Genomic DNA, 20,114 nt, shown 5'->3' on the forward strand with positions numbered 1-20,114 from the left:
GATGTTGATGCCCCTCCTGGTACCGCAGCCTTATTCCTCTGGAGCTCACCAGGTCTAGGCATGAGTCCACGCAGTACTACAGGAGTTCAGATTCTCCAGGGACCCAATTTGTCTCTGATGAGCTGGAGTCTCCTCTACTGAGTTCGGTTAGACTCCTAGTACCACAGCTTGTATTAGCACTGGCACTGCATGGTTTCCCAATACCCCCCAGTCTGATAGGCAGATCCAACATCTCCACCATTATGCTACATAGATGAGAGCTCTTCAGGCTCTCCTGAAATTATTCAGCCCACAAACACTTTGTGACCTTCACGACCTTGATGAGTTCAACATCCTCCCTGTTATAGCCAGTCCTGGATGCCTCCCTTGTTTTCTTATGGGCCACCTCAGTGGGACCCTTGGGCATTATATCACCAGCAATTTCCGAAGGCATCTAGCACTCCTGTGGAACACCAGAGATAGTGCTCCCAGGCTTCAAAGATTGCCTCTGTAAATACAGAACGTGACACTTGGAAACAGAGCTCTTGCGAGAATCCAACTGAGAAGTCGACTTTCTTCTCATACAAAGTGAGTTGTTTGGAGCCGTAACCTGCTGCAAACCACTTTAATTAAAGTAACTCTTCCTCCAACACCAAACAGTGGGTTCTTCTGGTTCCTGTCTTCAGATTGTTGTTACATCTTCAACTGCATGGGCTGCAGACTTCATCACTGCCAGCATTAATGAGAAATTAGCAAAGCATCAAAGGCCATGATAGACTCCCTCACAACAGAGTTACTTCAGTATTATCTCTTTCCTCTCTAGAGACTGGCTTTGGTTAATGAAATCATCCTCCCTTGCTGGGTGAGCATATGTTTGCCTTTCCCTATTCTAAATTTCAATCGCAGGCTGTCTCTGCAGAGACAGGGCGATAACCATTCCATTCTTACTTGGTAGTAAACATTTCTTTTTCTCTTTCACAGCATATTCCCTGATATGAATATTTTAAACAATAGTGCAGTAATGTATTTAAGATTGCGGGAGGGTGGAAGATGGTACATGCTATGGGCCTGATTCCCTTCTTACATCTGGAATAACTACATTGAATTCAATGGAGTTACACTGGTGATAGTGAGAGGAGAATCAATCTTTATGTTGCATTTCTTTCTTCTGTTTCTCAGCAAAGTTTGAGAACTCGTTTATGTTGGTTTCCTCCAGCACTTCGATTTAAGAAACGGTTGCTTTTACAGCATGCCACAGATTTGGTCTCTTTGTAAAAAGTAAAACAGTATGTTGCTCCAAACTATGCATGTAAGCATGATGGAAGATAGGATTAAAATTCCAAATGATCTGGACAAACTGGAGAAATGATCTGAAGTAAATAGGATGAAATTCAATAAGGACAAATGCAAAGTGCTCCACTTTGGAAGGAACAATCAGTTGCACACCTACAAAATGGGAAATGAGTGCCTAGGAAGGAGTGCTGCGGAAAGAGACCTGGGGATAGTATTGGATCACAAGCTAAATATATGTCAACAGTGTAACACTGTTGGCAAAAAAAGCGAACATCATTCTGGGATGGATGATCAGGAATGTTGCAAGCAGGACACAAAGCAATTCTTCTGCTCTATTCTGCGCTAATTAGGCCTCAACTGGAGTATTGTGCCCAGTTCTGGGCACCACATTTCAGGAAAGATGTGGACCAACTGGAGAAAGTCCAGAGAAGAGCAACAAAAATCATCAAAGTTCTAGAAAACAAGACCCATGAGGGAATATTGAAAAGATTGGGTTTATTTAGTCTGGAAAAGAGAAGGCTGAAGGGGTACGTATGTTTTCAAGTACGTAAAAAGGTTGTTACAAGGAGGAGGGAGAAAATTTGTTCTCTTTATCCTCTGAAAATAGGACAAGAAGCAATGGGCTTAAATTGCGACAAGGAAGATTTAGGTTGGACATTAGGAAAAAATTCCTAACTGTCAGGGTGGCCAAGCACTGGAATAAATTGCCTCGGGAGTCTTGCAGCAGAGGGAGGGGAGATGTGACATTTCTGGGAGGTGATCTGGACTCTAGCTGGATGATGAGCTATGGGAAAGGAGGCTAAGGGTTTGCAGGTGGGAGTGGCGGCTGGCTATGCATGTGGGGGAAGAGCTGTGTAATGGAGTTGGGGGGGAAGAGCTGTGTAACGGAGTTGAGGGGAAAGAGTGTGTGTGAATAAGGTGGTGCTGTGCTGAGGAAGAGGATTGCTGGTGGATCAAAGGAGTTGCTTGCTTATTTTGCCCGCTGCTTGCTCATTTTGCCTGGTTAGTCACACATGCAAGCCAGCAGCATGTGCACTAAGCATGGGATAACGTGGCCCATCCCTCTTTCTCTCTAGCTGTGCCCTGATGTCTGATCCAGGCTCAGCCATCTGGAAGGGTAAAGGAAAAGCCATGCCAGAGGCTGCAGGGAAAACCAGTAAATTGGCAGAGGAAGTAAGATGCAAATAAGCTGAGCTCCTGCAGTTTCCTGTTTTGCCTTCCCTTAACCAAAGCAGACGGCGCCAGAAGGGTTTAGCCATATCAAAAAGAGCTGAACTAGATGTTTGAATGACTTCCTGCAGCTAATTTCCGCATCTGGCGTGATACTAGCACTGCCTTGATGCTTTGTAGCATGGAGTAGCCTGTCATGTTCATATTTGGGGCTGTCAGAGACAGATTTTTCCTGAGTTTGTGCAGCTTTGCACCTGGAACATTCAGGGCTTAGAACTCCAGGATGCAATTAAGCAGCATAACTTGTGGATAAACATCTTATTTAGTAAATTGTAGGGGAGGAGGTGTGTTTTGATTACTGCGGTATTCCAGCCATGAGGTGCCAGATGACTGATCTACCAGCAGTGTTGGATCTAATTTTAAATGTTATCCTGCATTTTCTGAAGGTGGAGGAATAATTAGTGGTCAGGTAAGCAGAAGAATTGTCCTACCATGCTGTCAATGGAATCAGAAGAGGTCTTGCATTGTATGCGCATATGCTGTGTATATGCACGTGAAGGAATTATACTTTGGTTTTCATTTTTAACACACACAGACAGTTCCCATCCTGCAATCCCTTGCTCGCTCAATTAGTCCCCTGAAAGTCAGTGTGGCTGCTGATGCGAGGGAAGGGAACTTGCATTGCAAAGTTTCACAAGCTGTTAAATGCTCAAGGTTGTTTAGAATAGTCTGCTCCCATATACGTGACTCACTTAGAGTTCCCCACACTTGTCATAAATCAGAAAGAGGCTAGAGATATGGATAGCTAGATATATGGTAGCATATTTGCTACCTGTATATATTTGTAACGCATGACTGATCTCCTGTGACATTCATCTCCAATCTTCACTGGTGAGGAGAGACAAGGATAACACACACTTACGCTAGCTATACCACTTGTGGTGATTCTCTCTCCTTCTCAGGAAGACTAATGTCAGAATGTAGCTCAGCCATCATGTTTTTGATAGATTAATTTCAGGAACGTACAGTCATACACACATCGCTACAAGGCTCCCAATCTCAGACTAGAATTTCAAGTAGATGGGCTGTTGTGTAAACTGGAAAATATTTATTACAAGTAAATAATGGTTGTTAATTTTAGAAGACAATTGTGCAATTATTGTACTGCAGTGATTTGAGCTTAGTATGAAGTGATTTCTGGTTGCTGTTCAGGGAGCTGGTTTCAGATTTTAAGGTCTTGATTCTGCAAAGCACTTAAGCATGTTCTTAAGTCCAGCCTATTCAGTAAAGCACCTTGAGCATGTGCTTAAGTCTCATTGAAATCAATGGGATTTAAGCATGTGTGTAAAGTTAACCACATGCTGAAGTGCTTTGCTGAACTGGGACCAGTATTCTGACACGATATGAGGCCTGCCTGTGTGAAGGCTCACCCCTCTGCTTTGTAATACAGTGGCAATGATGACCAGTGTTGGCATTTGAGTGCACTGTCCCCTGGTTTACGCATAGGTGGGATAGTGGGCAGGTTATTTCATGGTAAGAGACATTGACTTTGGAGTTGGTTTCCTTCCCTGGTCTATCAAAGTCCAAGTTCATTGATTTTTCAGTTATTTTGCAAGGCCTGTCTGTTCCCCCAGGCTTTGGAGAAGAGGGTTGGTTGATGAGACTGAGGTCGGCTCCAGAGGGGATGGCATTTTTTACTCGTAATAGGCTGTTGGGATTCAGCCACTTTATTAGTTTGTCTGTACAATCTGTTGTGCTTTCAAACGTATGCATGTCTATCGAGCAAAAACCCCAAGTAGTGACAATGTTGTTTGAATGTACATTGACACACTCAGTCTCGAATGATTTTCCTGGTACTTTATAGTAGAAATAGAAATCTCTCCCCCTATTGTTGTGCCACAGGCATTGTCTCCCTGGGGGTATTTTTAAATGGCAAAGTAGAGTTATTTGAACCTGTTTGTAAAGCTGGCCACAACCCACCTTGTAATGAAGTTCAAAAGGAGTAAAGTTTTCTTCCTTTGTCTGTACTTACATGGCCTTCATGACTGTAATATCTGAGTGCTTTGCAACATCTCTGTGAGGCAGGGAAGTGCTATGATCTCAGTTTTACAAATGGGGGAGCTGAGGCAAAGAAAGGTTAAGTGATTTACCCAAGGTCAGACAGGAAGCCTGTGGCAGAACAGGGATTGACCCCTGGTCTCCTAGTCCTAACCACTGAATCATCCTGCGTCTCCCCCCTTCCTACAACCTAAACATCCCAATTAGCCTAGAAACTCAAATAGTAGTTTGCAGTCGATGTGGAGCCCTGCATTATTTTTGTCTCAGACCATAGTTGGCTGATGTCAGTATTTTATACAGAGGTTTAATTTTTTGTATATCAAAGCGGAATGAGGCTCTGCAGGGATCTGGAAATGGAACAAAATTACTGATGGGATATTGCTATCAACTTTGAAGCCTGCCCTTTCCCTACATCTTGCGGCGTTTAGAGAAGGAATGGGAGAAAAGCCTTTTCTGATTGAGGTGAAAGAGTCTCTGCTTCTCATTTGGCTCTGTAATGTTTTATCTTTCCATCAGTATGCTTTTAGAGCTACCATTTCCACCAATCGCCTTCATTTTCTTTTTGTATCACACAGTGTTTGAAGTAAGATGCCTGCAGAATTGAAGGGGAGAACATCCTGTGTTTCTTCCTTTATAAAACTATAATAGATTGTTTGTGGGAGGGGGAATTGAACAACTAGCAGATACTACTGCTGACACACTTCGCAGGTGCAAACAAAGTACAGAATGATGCCAGATAATCCAGGGTTCTACTATACAATCTAATTGCATAGCGGAGGCCATAAAACTGTACAGGGATATGTCCCTGCCAATTACCCAGGGTCCAATTCTGATTTCAGTAGGGCTGTGTGTGGAATAAGATACTACTCTCTGTTCCATGGCATATAGAGAAGGAAAAGGAGATCAACCCTCCCCATGCGCATTTTGATAACCAGCATCATCACGTGACGTCAAAAACTTTATCACTCAGAGACCCGGCCTGCTGATGGGACGTTGCAGTTCATGACGTAGTCGGATTGTGATTTTTATGGCCTATTGGTATCAATGCAATCCCAACTCTTGGGCTGCAAGGTTGCCCTGATAAGGATGGTCTTGCAAATCTCAGGAGAGGCTGCAATCTTCAAGTAGTTATAAGGCACAAACAAATGCTAAGCATGCATCAGCTCTGAAAATCGTGTACTAACATTAATAAAACTTATTTTCAAGCAAATAAAAACCTCCTGATGAGGCCCGTGGAAAAACCTCCATTGTCTCCAGTGGTGCAGAATCCAGCCCTTATGGAATTGGTCCCATTGGTTTATTCACATAGCTAAGGGCTGCAGGATGTTGCCTATGGAAAAATTTTAAAATACCATTAGGTTCAGTGTCTTATACTACTCATCTAGTGAGTGATGTGCAAAAGAGCCTCCTAGACTTTTGATGTTTAACCCAGAGTCCTTAGCAACGTTGATTCAAGTGACAAGCCAGTTCAAGATGAAGTACTCCATTAAAATGTAATGCCTGACAAGTATGAGCTGCTTTGAGGTTTACTTATGAAAATAATTACTGTAATGGATGGGATGCTGTCCAAATTAACCTTGGTAAAAGGGGACCACAGTTCTTGAGAAACAACAAAAGCAAAAGTGGGGAAGGGAAGCATAACATGGCACTTAGTGAAATGACAATGTGTCTAATGGACCACATCTGACATTCTGAAGGAGCCATAATGTTAAGTAATTAATTTAATTTTCAGAGTATCTAGGATGTATTTTCTCATTTCCCCCCTTTTGTCTAGAAAATACCAAATGGCAACAGGTACTAACTATTTCATTTCTATTCATCAATCTAGAAGTCCTCTGAGACAAACCTCTCTCTCTCTCAGGATGAAAAGTTGATGCTTTACTTCACATACTGAAGGCTAGTCCTTCAGCTGGTGTAAATGGACATAGCTCATTCACACCAGCTGAAATTTGGTCCTATGATCGACCCTAAAAAAATAGTTCCATTGAGTTTAATTGCACCAGTTTACAACAGGCTTGTGAGTTTCCCTGGTTGTGTGGTTGTAGGCAGTGGTACTGAAATGCATATTTTCAGCACCTCAGTTTCTCTTGGTGGAAGTTTGCAATCATCCTACTTCCTAATTTTCTCTAAGCCCCCAAACATCTATGGACAAATTCATTTGTGTGTTGCCTGGAGGGTGACTGATTGGGAGTTTGGAATGGGGTTACAGTCAAAAAAGCGACCGTTAAAAATGATATCCTCTTACTGCTCTTTGCTTCCTAAGTTTCTTAGGCGTCACATCCATTTAATTTACTGATTTAAAACCAGACGTTTCCTGCCTTCCCCTCTCGAGTGCTACTCTTGGTGGGGAAGCCATTGTGAAGTGTCTGCATTAGGAAGAACATAGCTTTGCTTTCAGGTAGTCGGCTGAACTTGGGTCAGATCAGTGTAGCTGCATTGTTTTACACCAGCTGAGGATCTGGGTCTCCTATTGAAACTGTCATCTAATGGCCTGATTCTCCTCCCTCTTAGGCCTGGTCTACATTACCGAGTTTGGTTGGTGTAAGGCAGCTTACATCGACCTAACTCTGTAAGCATCTACACAACAAAGTTGCTCCCACCGAAGTAATTCGCCTACTACATCAACCTAATAACTCCAGCTCTGTGAGAGGCGTAGCACTTAGGTTGATGTAATTAGGGCAACGCAGTGTCTGTGTAGACACTGTTACTTACATTGCCTGTTGGCTGCTTGTGGGGGGGCACTTAGGTCTGGTGAGGAGACACATCACCAACAGAAGCATTCTGGTGAGGAGACACACCACTGACAGAAGGAGGGTAATGTGGACATGAAAAACTGCAGTAATTACTGAGGTGGCTGTACATCGATCTACCTTAGATCGACTTAATTTTGTAGTGCAGACAAGGCCTTATTGGTCTTTCCTCTTTCCCCCCCCACTGTTTTACTTGTGCAGCTTCACAGACTCGAAGAGAAATACTGTTGGTTTCCACTAGTGTCAGGGCTCAATCCTGGAAGGTGCTAAGCACTCTCTGGTCCTGATCCAGCAAAGCACTGTCAGAATATAAATTGTCCCATTTCACTGTCCATGTGCTTTGCTGGATTAGAGTCAGAGCGCTCAGCACTTTGCACAACTGATTCTTAAAGGACGGGGGAATCGTGTTTTACTGGTGAGGTAGGGAGCACCCACAGCCTGCACTGATAGCAGCACCTCACAGGATTGGTCCCAACATGTGTTACTTGGAAGTTCTTGGGTTCATAATCCATTTTAAAACTAATTTTAAAATTACACTATGCAGCACATGTAAAACGCTAGTATTCATGGCCTGCGATCTGTCCCTCACCCTACTTCCCGCTAAAAAGGGGACTGCACACACACCTGGCTTGGCTTTTGAAACCAACCTCGACTCCCTAGTGAAGCTAATGGGAGCTGCAGGCCACTTCTACCAGCAAATCAGACCATAAACTTCTAATTCTCCCACATGCAACAATAACTTGAGGGAAGCTCTAGCAGGCAGGTTAGCACAAGCATTGGTCTCTCTGCCTTTTCCTTTCCCAAGTGTTAAACCTCAAGCACCTCTCCCCAAAGAAGTCAGTCAGAAGGGACCCGCGTGGGGTTGTGACCTGCATCAGCTTGTGTTTGAAAACTATTTTGCTAACTCCCTCTGTTGGATCTTGAATATTCTCTCTCCCACCCCCTCAGCCCCCATTATATACAATCTGTTACCCCTGCAAGCAGCTGGCTCTGTGACATCATATCATTTGTGCCCAGTCAACGGATGCCACTAAAGCCTAGCTCTCCAGGGTCCTGAATCTGTCTCGGATACAGCACCGGCAATGAAGGGGATGTGTCTGCAATTGCAACATTATTACAATTAATGGCTTCACCTGTCCCCCCCTAGCTCCCCTGGTGATTTTCTTTCCTCCCCACTCCACCCCCGCTTTGTGAATGCAGCACTTCCAAACTGGCGCATGTAAGGGCCTCCTGCAGTGCTCTGCCAATGCACCAAGCTAACAAGGCTTTGTGTTTGTCTCTGACATCCTGCCTGTCTCTTGTGATAAAGAGCGTCCCCTCTTCCACCGTCCTTTTCAAGGGCTGCTTTTTCATTTTCATTGTGTTTATGATAAGAAAGAAAAAAAAAACCCTCCCCTTACGTGACCTTTGCAATAAAAGAAAAATAAACTGTTCTTTTCCAACAGGTAAGTATTTATAATTAATTTACCAGGAATTAATTGCTGAACTGCAGCTTGATTCAGATTCCTTTGCTTACTCATGAGAAATTTTGCTGGCTATTTTTTTTTAACCCTCTGCTTCTGTATATTTCTCTTCTGGATTTCCTTTTGCATCTCGCTTTTATTATGTAGATGTGATTTTTTTTTCTCTTTTGAAAATTCCCATTCTGAATGATTTTTTTTAAGTGAGTGTTATATGGCTAGGGAGGCCTTTTTATTTTATATTTTTAAAGTTTGGGTGTTTTGTTTTATTTTATTTTTGGCACTGGTATTCAGCAATCTGTCTGCTTTGCATTTGGATGGTCTAATCCTCTGGCAGAGTGAAGTCATGTTAACTGATAAATTGATGCTGCCTGGCAGAGCAGCTGAGCTCCAGGTCATTAAAAATGTTGAACTTCTTAAGATGCAAAATATCTGTCATTTGAGTGCTTTAGCACAGGCTAAACATGGAAATTTGCAGTGAGGCTTAGGGGAAAATACAGACCAACTACTGCATTTCAGAGCTGTAAGTAGTTTTTGTTTTTCTTAAATTGCTTTTATCTATGGTGGTGGTATTAGATCCATAGATCTAATCCCATCTCAAATGGCACATCATTTAATGTTATAATGTAATGTATTGAGGTTCCTATCAGAATCTGGAACCCGTTGTACTAAATCCAGGGCAAGCACATAGTAATAGGGAGTCCCTGCCCTGAGGAGAATATATTCTAAAGAAGAGAAGGGACAGACGAAGGAAAGGGGTGCCAAGTGGACAGATGGTGATATGCATGTGTCTGGCTGGTTCCTTTTTGTGTGTGGAGTTGGGGGGTTTTGCCTCCTGGATGAGTAACCTGAGTTCTTTGACTGACTCAGCACCTGCCTCACTATTTGAGTTTGGGGGCAAGTCACTTACCATATCTGAGTGAAATTTACTTCTCCTTCACTCCCCTCCTCCCCCACAAAGCCTTATTCTTTGAGCCTTTTGCGGTGAAGTCCAGCCCCACATACCTCAAATAGAGGCCATGGCACAAAGTGATAGTGAAATATTTTTTCACACAATGGATAATTGGGCTGTGGAACTCATAGCTGCAGGAGGTCATTGAGGTTAAGAATTTAGGAAGAGTCAAAAAAGGGATTGGACATTTTATATCACAAGAATATGCAGAATTAAAATAGATAATGCTAACAGAAGCTTAGACAGGATATTGAAGATCATGCTTCAGGCTTAAGCCAATCTCTTACTATGAGAGATTAGTCAGAAACCAACTGCAGCAAATCATCCCGCATCTGCCTGCTGCAGGGTTCTTCTACTCTCTCCCAAAGCATCTGGTCCTGGCAACGGTCAGAGAAAGAATATTGGACTAGAGAGACCTTGAGTCTGATCCAGTTTGGCGATTCCTATGCTCCTGTTCCTGTACAACGGACCCACTCCAGCATTCATTTGTTCAGCCTATAGGATCCTCTGCGGTATTTCTGTGCATTGTTAGCCCATAAGGTCATGTTTCTGTTTTGCTGGCAGTTCTCTCTAGTTGGCCACTTCACCTTGAATGGTCCCTTGAAATGTGTGTTAACGACTTATGCTAAACAATCTGTTCCACCTTGTATTTAGCTGTGACACTCCGAGTACGTTTCCCAGACCCAAAGAGCTTGAAAGCCTGTCTCGCTCACCAACAGAAGTTGATCCAATAAAAGATATTACCTCACCCACCTTCTCTCTCTCATCCTGGCTGTGACACAGCTCCAACAACACCGCATACAATAATGGCAGAATTAATGGTGTCATTTGAAGTTTATACAGGAATTAAATATTTTTGTGTGTTTTGTTTTGTTTTTTTTGTTTTTTGCTATCTTTCCCTGACTTATACACACTCAGGAGTCCAAAAACTATTATACTGAAGGAACCCCAGTAATCTTGCCCAGTTAGTGTTTTATACTTTGGTTACTGGAAAAGATTTTAGGTAACTTTAAGAAGTATCTACTCTGAGATCTGGTTGCTTTTTCTGTCTGATTACCAGATGTAGATTACCCAACACTGTAGCCTTCTGTTTCTCAGATGCAGGGCTTGTTTTGTTCCCTTCCTCTTAGTTATTTGTTAATTAATCGTAGCAAACTTCAGGGATTGACCATCTAGATCGCAAATACTGTTTATTTTTAATGTCTAAACTAATTCGCTTCAAAATCTGATCCTACCCATCTCTGTGCTTGTTTCCCCATGTGAGATGGTGATGCTTACCTGCCTTGTTGTGAGGTTTAATTAAAGCGCTCTGAGATCTTTGGATGGGAAATGCAAACAACTTTTATTTATGAAGTCTTTGTTTTCTACCTCTGCAGCCTTGGCTGAAATCCAGCCTAATTTTCAAAGTACTTCTGACCTTCTATTAGTCCCTAAAGGTGCTTAAATATATACCGAGACTCTGGCATGAGGTGATATGACTTGCAATTTCTGCTCTCTGGGAATTGTTTTTTCCCCTTCGCTTTTAAAGATCATCCAAAGCATGACTGATAGGTTGATACTGGGAAATGTGCAGAACTGAAATCTAGACTAGACATAGAGGGTTTAAAACAGTACTACGTTAAAGTGCACTAAGGAACCTTTAGTGCATAGCAGCAAGTTCTGCACAGACCCAATTAATACATAGTATGTTCGTGCTCTTTAGAAATCAAACCCCTGTAGAGAACATTACCTCACCGTGTAGATAAGGCCTCAGAAAAAACTGGGTATCCTAGTAAATCTAAACATCTGTTTTCAAGCCAGTCACACTCTTTTGTATAATGCTAATAGGTGAATGTTTAAATGTTTCGAGACATACAAGTTAAAACTACTTTTATGTAATTGATCAGATAATAGGCTGATCTTGTTCTGTCTTTTGGAAGGAATATTGTCAGGTCAGATTTTCTCCAAAATTTATACAAACTTTTACAAAATCTCATTGACAGAAACGTTTCTGTATTTTTTAAAATAATTTCAATGGGAGCCATTCATTTTGAAGACTATCATATTCCAGTGCAGCAGCTGCATCCTATCAACTGTTGTATTGTGTAATGTATAAAAACCAGAAACTGAATCTGTTTTCTTCTTGCATATGTCTCGGCTTCTGGAGTAAAAATAAGGAGCGTACATGGTGAAGAATAAATCAGATTTATAAAAACTCCTTCCGTTCTAACAATCTAAAGCAGTGTCAATAACACAGATCAGGAAAGCCTAGCTTTTATACAGATGAGGTTTTAAGGTGACGGTGTTTTGTACCAAACCTGCATCGCCCAGGATCATTTCAGTTTAATACACTCACATTAGGGCTGTAATATTGTGCACTTCCTTTTGTTGCATTTTCCTGATGACAGTATCTTCTTCTTCAGCCTGAATCCCTACAGCTATGATGAGAACTGCCTGAGCAGTAGTGAAGACCACATCCCACTGGCTGCCTTGCCCTTGCTGGCCATTTCCTCCCCTCAGTACCAGGATGCAGTTGCCATGGTGATTAGCAGAGCCAACCAAGTTTACAATGAATTTCTCAAGTCTCCAGATGGGACTGGTTTTAATGGACAGGTAGGACCATTTCCTCATATGTCAAAGAAAAGTGCTTTGTGCAAGGCTGAGGTTCCATTATTTTAGGCCACTGCATTGCGTGTATCAAGTTACTAGTATGGGGCTGACACAGCAAATGAGATAAAGCAGTGTTAGCATGGCAGTGCAAAATGTCTGTTAAGCCTCTGTGTGCATTTCCCAGACCTGAAGAAGATCTCTGTGTTAGTTCAAAAGCTCTCTGTCACCAACAGACGTTGGTCCAATAAAAGATATTTCCTCACCCACATTGTCTCTCTGTTAAGCCTCTGAGGATGCTCAGGGTGAAGGGTGAACTAGGAGCTTCCTGAAACCTGAGCAGTGTCAGTTTGAGCTGGTAACTCATGCAGTTAATAGAAAGCACTGGACCTAAAGATGTGAGAATAATAGAATTTTTGGTTCATTGGCAATTTAAAAAAGTTTAAAATAAATATTTGGGGTCAGACCAAAAACTAAAATATAGAAATTTGTCAGCAAATTGAAAACCTGAAGAAAAAATTTGTTGTGGGTTGAACAAAATCTGAAACACTTCATGTTGCAAATGTCAAAACAGAATGTTTTGATTTTTTTTCTGACTTGTTCTCTCCGCCCTCCCCCTGCACCCTCCCCCACCACTCCAAAGTGAACAATTTGGCAACACCAACACACATTCATAAAATGTTTTGGTGTGGCTGAATCTGCAATTCTCACCAGAAAAAGTTTCAGCTGAAAAATTTGCTCAGCTCTAGCTGTACCTACTCTCCTAGCTAGTTCAGTTCCTAAATTTGTATAATCCCTTTGCAGATGATGGGAGTTGAGGGACCTCAGCACATCTCTGATTAGACCATAGGGAATCAAACATTTAAGTACTGGTATCCCCGTCTCTTGTCACAGTGTTAGTAAAACCACGGGGAGGAAGCATGATCTTATGATTGAGGACTCAGGAGATCTGGGTTCAGATTTTGGCTCTGCCAGATTCCTTTGCATGACCATGGGCAAATCACTCAATCTCTCTGGGCCGGATACAAATCCCAGTTAAATCAGCTGAAAGATCTGCATGAAGTTCATTGGGTTTGGGATCACCACTTTCCTGTAGCAACCTGGTCTCTGAATGGGGTTACTAATACTAATACTTCTAATACTAATACTTGAGGATTCATTTATTACTGAGTGTGAAGTACTTATATACATTTGTGATGGGCCTTTAAAGGTCTAGTTAGCTACAGTTGTTTTAAGTACAGCGAGGTTTCAAAGGCTCTGAAAGAAGAAAAGATTTTTAATCTGAGGGTACAGTGTAATCTTCTGAGGAAAGCATGAGTCTTATTACACAAACAAATTATTTTTTTCATAACAATAATAGGATTATACTGTGGCATATCAGTTTTTTAAGCTAAAATTTGGTTTGGAGCCAGTTTAATATCCGTAGTAAAAATGTTCTTGCTTGGAGCTTAAAAAAAAAAAAAAGAAACCCTGGCTATTATAACAGAACTTTATGAAAGGTGAGATTATGAGAAGAAAAATTATACCAATTACAGAGATAATTATAAAAACAGATCTCTTCCAGTAGAAATTGAATGTTAAGAGGTTTATTTTTCTTTAGGCCAAAGCTACAAAAAAGGCTTTTTAAAAAAAAACATCTATTGATAATTCACCTGGGAGTGTGTAAACGATCTCAGTATATTTTGCATGTTTCCACCGCACAGGAGAAGTGCTGATATCATTAGAATGAAAATGTTGTATTGTTCATAGTCCATTTTGGCAACTGGATAAAAACATCAAATTCACCTCTAAATATATAGGTCTCTAGTTATAAAATATGTACAGTATAATTCAGTGAAACTGGACTGGGGGTTGGGCCTTCAGTTCTATTCCCAGCTATGCCACTGACCTGCTGTGTGACCTGGGCAAGCCACTTAATGCGTCTGTGCCTCAGTTTCCCCTCTCACCCTTGCCTCTCTTGATTACTTACTTTACAAACTCTTTGGGGCAAAGGACTGCCTTACTCTTACAGTGGGAGGGGCTAGCTATCCAGACCATGCACCCATCTGAGACCATAGCCATGTACTCAGGGTGGCTAGCTCCACCTGCCACTCATGCCACTATAGTGACATTCTATTTTTAGCACACGAGCTCTCATCGAGCTAATGCAGGTATGTCTCTTTGAGGTGGGAATCACACCTCCAGCTCCAAGTGTAGATGTACATACCCTAAGTGCTACTCTAACACTGATCGTCATCATCAAGATGAGAGTTGTCATGGTAAGTGCAATGAGATGCCATTAATCCCTCACAAAACATGCTGTTAATGTAGTGTTAAGGTTCTGTGTAGCTAGGTGGATTTTCAGTTTTGTGGTGTGCATCAGAGGGGATACTATTATTAAATTAAAAACTCACCTGGGATGTGGGAGAACCCTGTGTTGCTTGGTTCAGAGCAGTGACTTGAATCTGAGGCCTCCACATACTGCTGCAAGTGCCGCAAGTGTGAACACGCTATTGTGCAGGCAGCTGACAGTGTGAACACACAACAGCGGTTTCCCTTCAGCACTCTCTGAGCAGCGTTGTACCTGCTGGCGCTGTAACTCTGCCAGTGTAGACAGATTCTGAGTCTCCTGCATCCATTACCACTGGGCTATTGACTATTCTCAGGGTCGGGAGGGGGGTTGCCCACCCTCTCTCTGTCTCTTTGTGATTTTGACCAGAAATTCCATTCTGGACCCAAGGAACCTTCCTGATGAAAGTTAAGTCCAAACTCATATGTTCACACATACAGTGTTGGTTTTGATGCATTTTTTTTACCAGAAATAAGTTTTGTTGAAAAATCCCTGACCAACTCTAGTCATGATCATAGTGGGGAAATTAATGCCTTGGGGTGGGTATTGTGTTGGGTGTAACTATTGCTTATGTTTCAATTTTGTGGGGAAATACACTTGAACCACCTTAACTCTGTTAAATAAGAGTGTGGGATTATAGAGAGATAGGAAAATTTACAAATCTCTGCCACCACGCTAGTGAATTCAGTTTCCCTAAACGTTACAATCTCATCCTAGTGCTATAGTCTGAACCATAAGAAATTATATACTTGTGTGAAATCTGTCCATTGGCAACTCATTTCACAGTTCGGGTCACTTGCTTTGACCAGTGAATGAGAGTGTATTTCTGCTTACAAATTTTTGCTAGAAATCCAGTTGAGAGCTGTCTTGATATCTTGGAAGAAATGAACAACCCAACCTGTGTCTGCAGAGTGCATTAAATGGATTGAAGCATGATCAGCCAGGTTCTTTAGGGATCCAGACCCTTTGTGCTGGATTCTGGCTTTTTTTAATTTTTTTTTTCTTTAAGGAGCCAGCAGGGATTCCGGCTAGTGCTGGGGAATTCCCTTCTGGTGTAAAGCTGATGGAAGCATAGGGTGCATGTTGATGGGGAGAGGAGTGGCGGCAAAGTGGCTATATCTATCCCGCACTGTAATGGGATCCACCAGAAACTTTGCAACCCTCGGCTGCTGCAGACTAGTCCCCAGGACCAGGGAGCTGTAATCAGGCTCCATGATGCCACCCCCCTTGCCTCCTGTTTTGAGTCAATGACTCTGGCTGATAAATATCACTATGTCTGACTCACACGAAATCTCCTATTCCTGCAGGTGTGCCTCATCGGTGACTGCGTTGGAGGAATTTTGGGGTTTGATGCCATCTGCTACAGTGCTGGCACTGCGGGTGAGAGTCAGAACAGTAGCAGGAGAGGGAGCCTCGGCAGCATGCAGGTAAAACTCCCATGGGTTCATTCCCTGGATGGAAGCCAACTGGCACTATGAAGCAGCTTTCTGCAAAAACAAATACAAAGGGTTGGTAGATTTCAGTAGTGCTGAATATTTCAGCTGTTATTTTCAAGTAAAAAGTCATTGATGTATCGAAAAACTTTCCAACTTCAGGTTTAGAATACTTGAAAGTCGTTAACAAATGCTTTATTGGCAAATCCATGGGGAGGGGTCATGGAGTGCCTTTCAGTGTATCCCTAATTGTGATTTTTACGGTACCCTCTCCCAATAATCTCAGCCAGCTCCTGTCTATTGCTAAAATCTGCTGTTTTTTTATTTTTCACCATAGTGTCTGGAATTCTTAATGCTGCTGCTAGAGGCTAATGTTGCATTAAGACACACTCGGGAGTGTATTTTAATGGCTCATTGAAAGCGCGCCTTGGTTACACTGGGGAATGCCAGTCAGCTGAGGGTCATGTGAACGGAGCACTAAGCACGCTCTGGAGTCTCTAAATGAATCCTGTTCTAATGAGAAGCTCTAAATTCAGATAATTTTTTAGATGTAAATCTGCTTTAGAAAGTAGTTTGTGATAGAAAAAAGCAGAATTAGGTTTTTTTATTACTATTACGTTAATGTTTATGTTGCATTATTGATGTTCCATTTAAGAAAAAAAATCAAAGATAAATTTAACTAATTTTATGTAGTCTGAACAAAGTTTCTGGGGCCTTCAGAGGCAGTGGGTATGTCTTCACTGCACACTAAGCCTGGGTTCTCACTCAGGTTTAAGCCCAAGCTCCCCCTTCCGTCCACATGCAAATCACTCTGATTCGGGTCAGCAAGCACTCAGGCTCTGGATGCTAGGACCCTGCTGGTGGGATTGGTCAGGACCCAAGTCACACTGCGACTTGGATCCAAGCCCTGTTATTTTGCCGTGTGGACACCGCTCAAGTCCCAGACCCAAGTCAGAAGGTCTGCATAGTGCAGTATGGACGTACTAGCAAGGCTGTGAGACCCAGATCCAGCAATTGTAAACCCAGGTTTACAATGCAGTGTGGACACTCAAGCGCAGGCTTGAAAACACTGAGTCCTCAAGCCCAGGTCTCTCAGACCCTGATTTACAATGCAGTGTAGACATGACCAGTTGACAGGGGAGTGGACTAGTTAGGGTTCAAGAGATGTGGGTTTTATTCCTGGCTCTGCTATGGGTCTGTTATGAGATTCTGGGCCAGATCCTTCATCTTTTGGTTCTTCCGTTTCCCTATCTCTACAATGTGGATAACAAGACTGATTTCTTTTGTTCAGCGCTTCGAGACCTATGGATGAAAAGTGCAATATAAAAGCTAAATGGTATTTTTATGAAGAAAAAAAGACATCCTCTTAATACTTGTGGGAAAGGAAATCTTCCTAAAACAAATTACCCCATAGTTACATTGCTGACATTTCTCAGCAGCTAGCCGTTCTAGCAGTGCACATTGTCATGTCATTGCTGAGAAACGCAAATCGTAGGTCCCTGTCCTGCAATTGGATGCCCAAGAGCTTCAGTGGGATTCCGCAGGGGCCATCATGAATCCTACTGCAGGACTGGATCTTGGAAGTGCAAATTATTGATACTCTTTTTTTAAAATGGAAATATTTTCAGCATAACAGTCACCCTTTCGGCTTGTCCATGTAGCTTGACTCTCGACATTCCCTTCACTTTATCCTCCCACTTCCTCCTCTCCTCCTTTATATCCCCTTTCTCTTCTCTGTATTTACTTCTTGTCATGATCCCCACTTTCCTCTCCCTCTTCCCACACTTTTCTTTTTTTCCCTTTCATCCTCTCTCACCACACCTATTCATCTATTTCCCCAAGGGGCAGGAAATATTAAACAAACAAACAAACCAAAACGCTTAGGGTGAAATCCTGGCCCTACTGAAGTCAAAGGCAGTTTCATTCTTGGTATATCATCATCATCAATTAGAGCTTGTGCCTGGTCTATACATCTATCCGGCTTTATGGGTGGCTTGGGCTGCTTTGAACTTTTCCCTTCTCTTACACAGACAGATTGAGAGCGCCTAAATAGGATCCAAATTGTTTCCTGGAGTGGAAGTTCAAAGCGACTTTGCTGTCTGCAGAGTACAGTTGAGCAAAACAGTCAGGCTACAGGCAGAGGGACATGGCGTTTGTCTGAATTTTGGCAATCTGAGCAGTGCTGGTCCTTATGTGAGAGGAAAGGATGCTACTTTATCTGTGCAGCATTTATTTTTATTATATTTCACCTGCAAAGCAGACTTGTGCAAGATCAACTGAACGCAGTCGTAAGGAACCTTTCGAGCTTATTCAGTTGGATTTAGCACCTGGTCCCGAAAGATGCTCAGAAGCTGTTGCCAGGTACTTCATGCCTCTCAGGACTGGGGCATGTAAGGAGGAGATAGTTGTAAATGATATCTCTGTTGCTTGTGACCAAAAGTTGGCACTGATGTTTGTTCATTTGGCCTAGGCAGACTATGAATTTAGTGGCCCTAAATCTATATCATAAAAGCAGCCATTAACATCCAGACCAACTGGTACCCTTGTTGGGAGGCCTAGCTCAGAGTGCATCTCAGAAGAGAGGCCAAGGATCAAATAGGCGGATTCTGGTGGAGAGGAGATGATTTTTGTTTTTGTAAGATCTCCAGGGGAGGGGGTTTCTCTTGTCTGTTTGTATTACACTCAGCTCCCCTCCCACTAAGACCATTGGGTGTTACCTTTATATAAAAGATTATTGATGATAATGCCTGTGTTTTTACCTCTTCTTGGGATAAATAGAAGAAGTCAGTTTCCTGGGTTATTTGTACTGTGGCAGTCCTCACAATGTGTTAGGTGCCTTCCAAACACAAAGCAGGGCACCGTCCTTGCCCCAAGAGCTTACAGTCTAATCAGACAGTCAGGTAGAGAAGATGAAATATGAATTCCAGATATTCTTCCTTTGAATAACTATCAGCTACCCTCAGCTGCCCCTGCCTAGCAATTTACTGGTGTTTCAGTAGAAATGGATCTTTAAGGAGGGGTTTAGGGTGGGGGTGGGGGGGTAGATTTTTGTTTTGCCAATCCCAAGGGTATTTGTGAAATGAAATGAATTGGGTATGAGGATGGGAATCCTATACTTTGAATCGTAACCAAGGAAGAATTTTATGACCTGATTATGAACCCTGAAAATAGACTAAAATGAGGTTTATATAGCTCCCTTCATACTCTAGTTATTCCGAAGTGTCTTATAACAATAAGTTAGAGAAAGGGTACTGCAGAGACCATTATGTTCTCTGAGTAGCACACAGCCTTGAGCATTAGAAACTTGCACTACAGGAGTGTATGTTTATATATTATGGCAATGTAAATAGGGAATTATAATAGAAATACCAATCAAAATTCACCTGCAGTAGCATTGGAATGTGCCACTGTAATTTCTCTGCTGTATTTGGGTTCCAATATGCCCAGAATAACCAGTGGAGAATTACAATACGAGTTCTCATCATACACAGAGAAAAATACATGTTCCCATTGCCTATCATGTATAAGCCTTACCAGACAAGTATTTGAGGAGTTCACTATACATTCTAAGGGAGTATAGGGAAATAAGTATATTCTGCTTTGACCAGATTAATAATAGTAATAATACCTAGCTCTTACACAGCAGTGTACATCTGGAAATACCAAAGTGCTTTACAAAGGAGGTCTGTATCATTATCCCCATTTTACAGTTGGAGAAACTGAGGCACAGAGCGGGAAAGTGATGCAGAACTGGGAATACAGCTCAGTTATCCAGAGTCCCATGCCAGGACCCTCCCCTACGAGAACACACTGTCTCTTAGAAGATAATTCTGTTCTCTCTTGCTGATGCTGTTAAAATAGCATTCTGAAGCATTCAAGATCTTATTGAAAGATGTTGATTTGACAGGGTTTTAGGAGGTGGCTCAGGGTTTGCTTCCAGTAGCAATAAAGGGGTTTTTGTAGGTGGCTGGTTGAGCTTCTGTTGAATTGATTCTTTTAATGCTGTTGGGATTTAATTGTATTACCGGCATGTTAGGGCGCTTAGAGCTTTGGAGAGTGGTGTTTTAGTTATTAATTAAGTTGAAATAACTAAATAGTCTCTTC

The 20,114-nt window shown here is 42.2% G+C and overlaps 1 protein-coding gene across 10 annotated transcripts in view; it reads left to right on the top strand.

Annotated features, from left to right (window-relative positions):
* PITPNM3 (PITPNM family member 3) overlaps positions 1 to 20,114 on the top strand; it is a 357,499-nt gene that overhangs the window by 286,790 nt on the left and 50,595 nt on the right. For all 10 annotated transcript variants that reach the window (XM_039507588.1, XM_039507587.1, XM_039507586.1 and 7 more), the window contains 2 exons: positions 12,065 to 12,254; positions 15,885 to 16,004. In XM_039507588.1, coding sequence (XP_039363522.1) covers positions 12,065 to 12,254; positions 15,885 to 16,004 — 310 coding nt within the window. The remainder of the gene's footprint in view (positions 1 to 12,064; positions 12,255 to 15,884; positions 16,005 to 20,114) is intronic.

This window comes from Mauremys reevesii, linkage group 20, assembly GCF_016161935.1.
Source record: "Mauremys reevesii isolate NIE-2019 linkage group 20, ASM1616193v1, whole genome shotgun sequence".
Lineage (NCBI taxonomy): Eukaryota > Metazoa > Chordata > Testudines > Geoemydidae > Mauremys > Mauremys reevesii.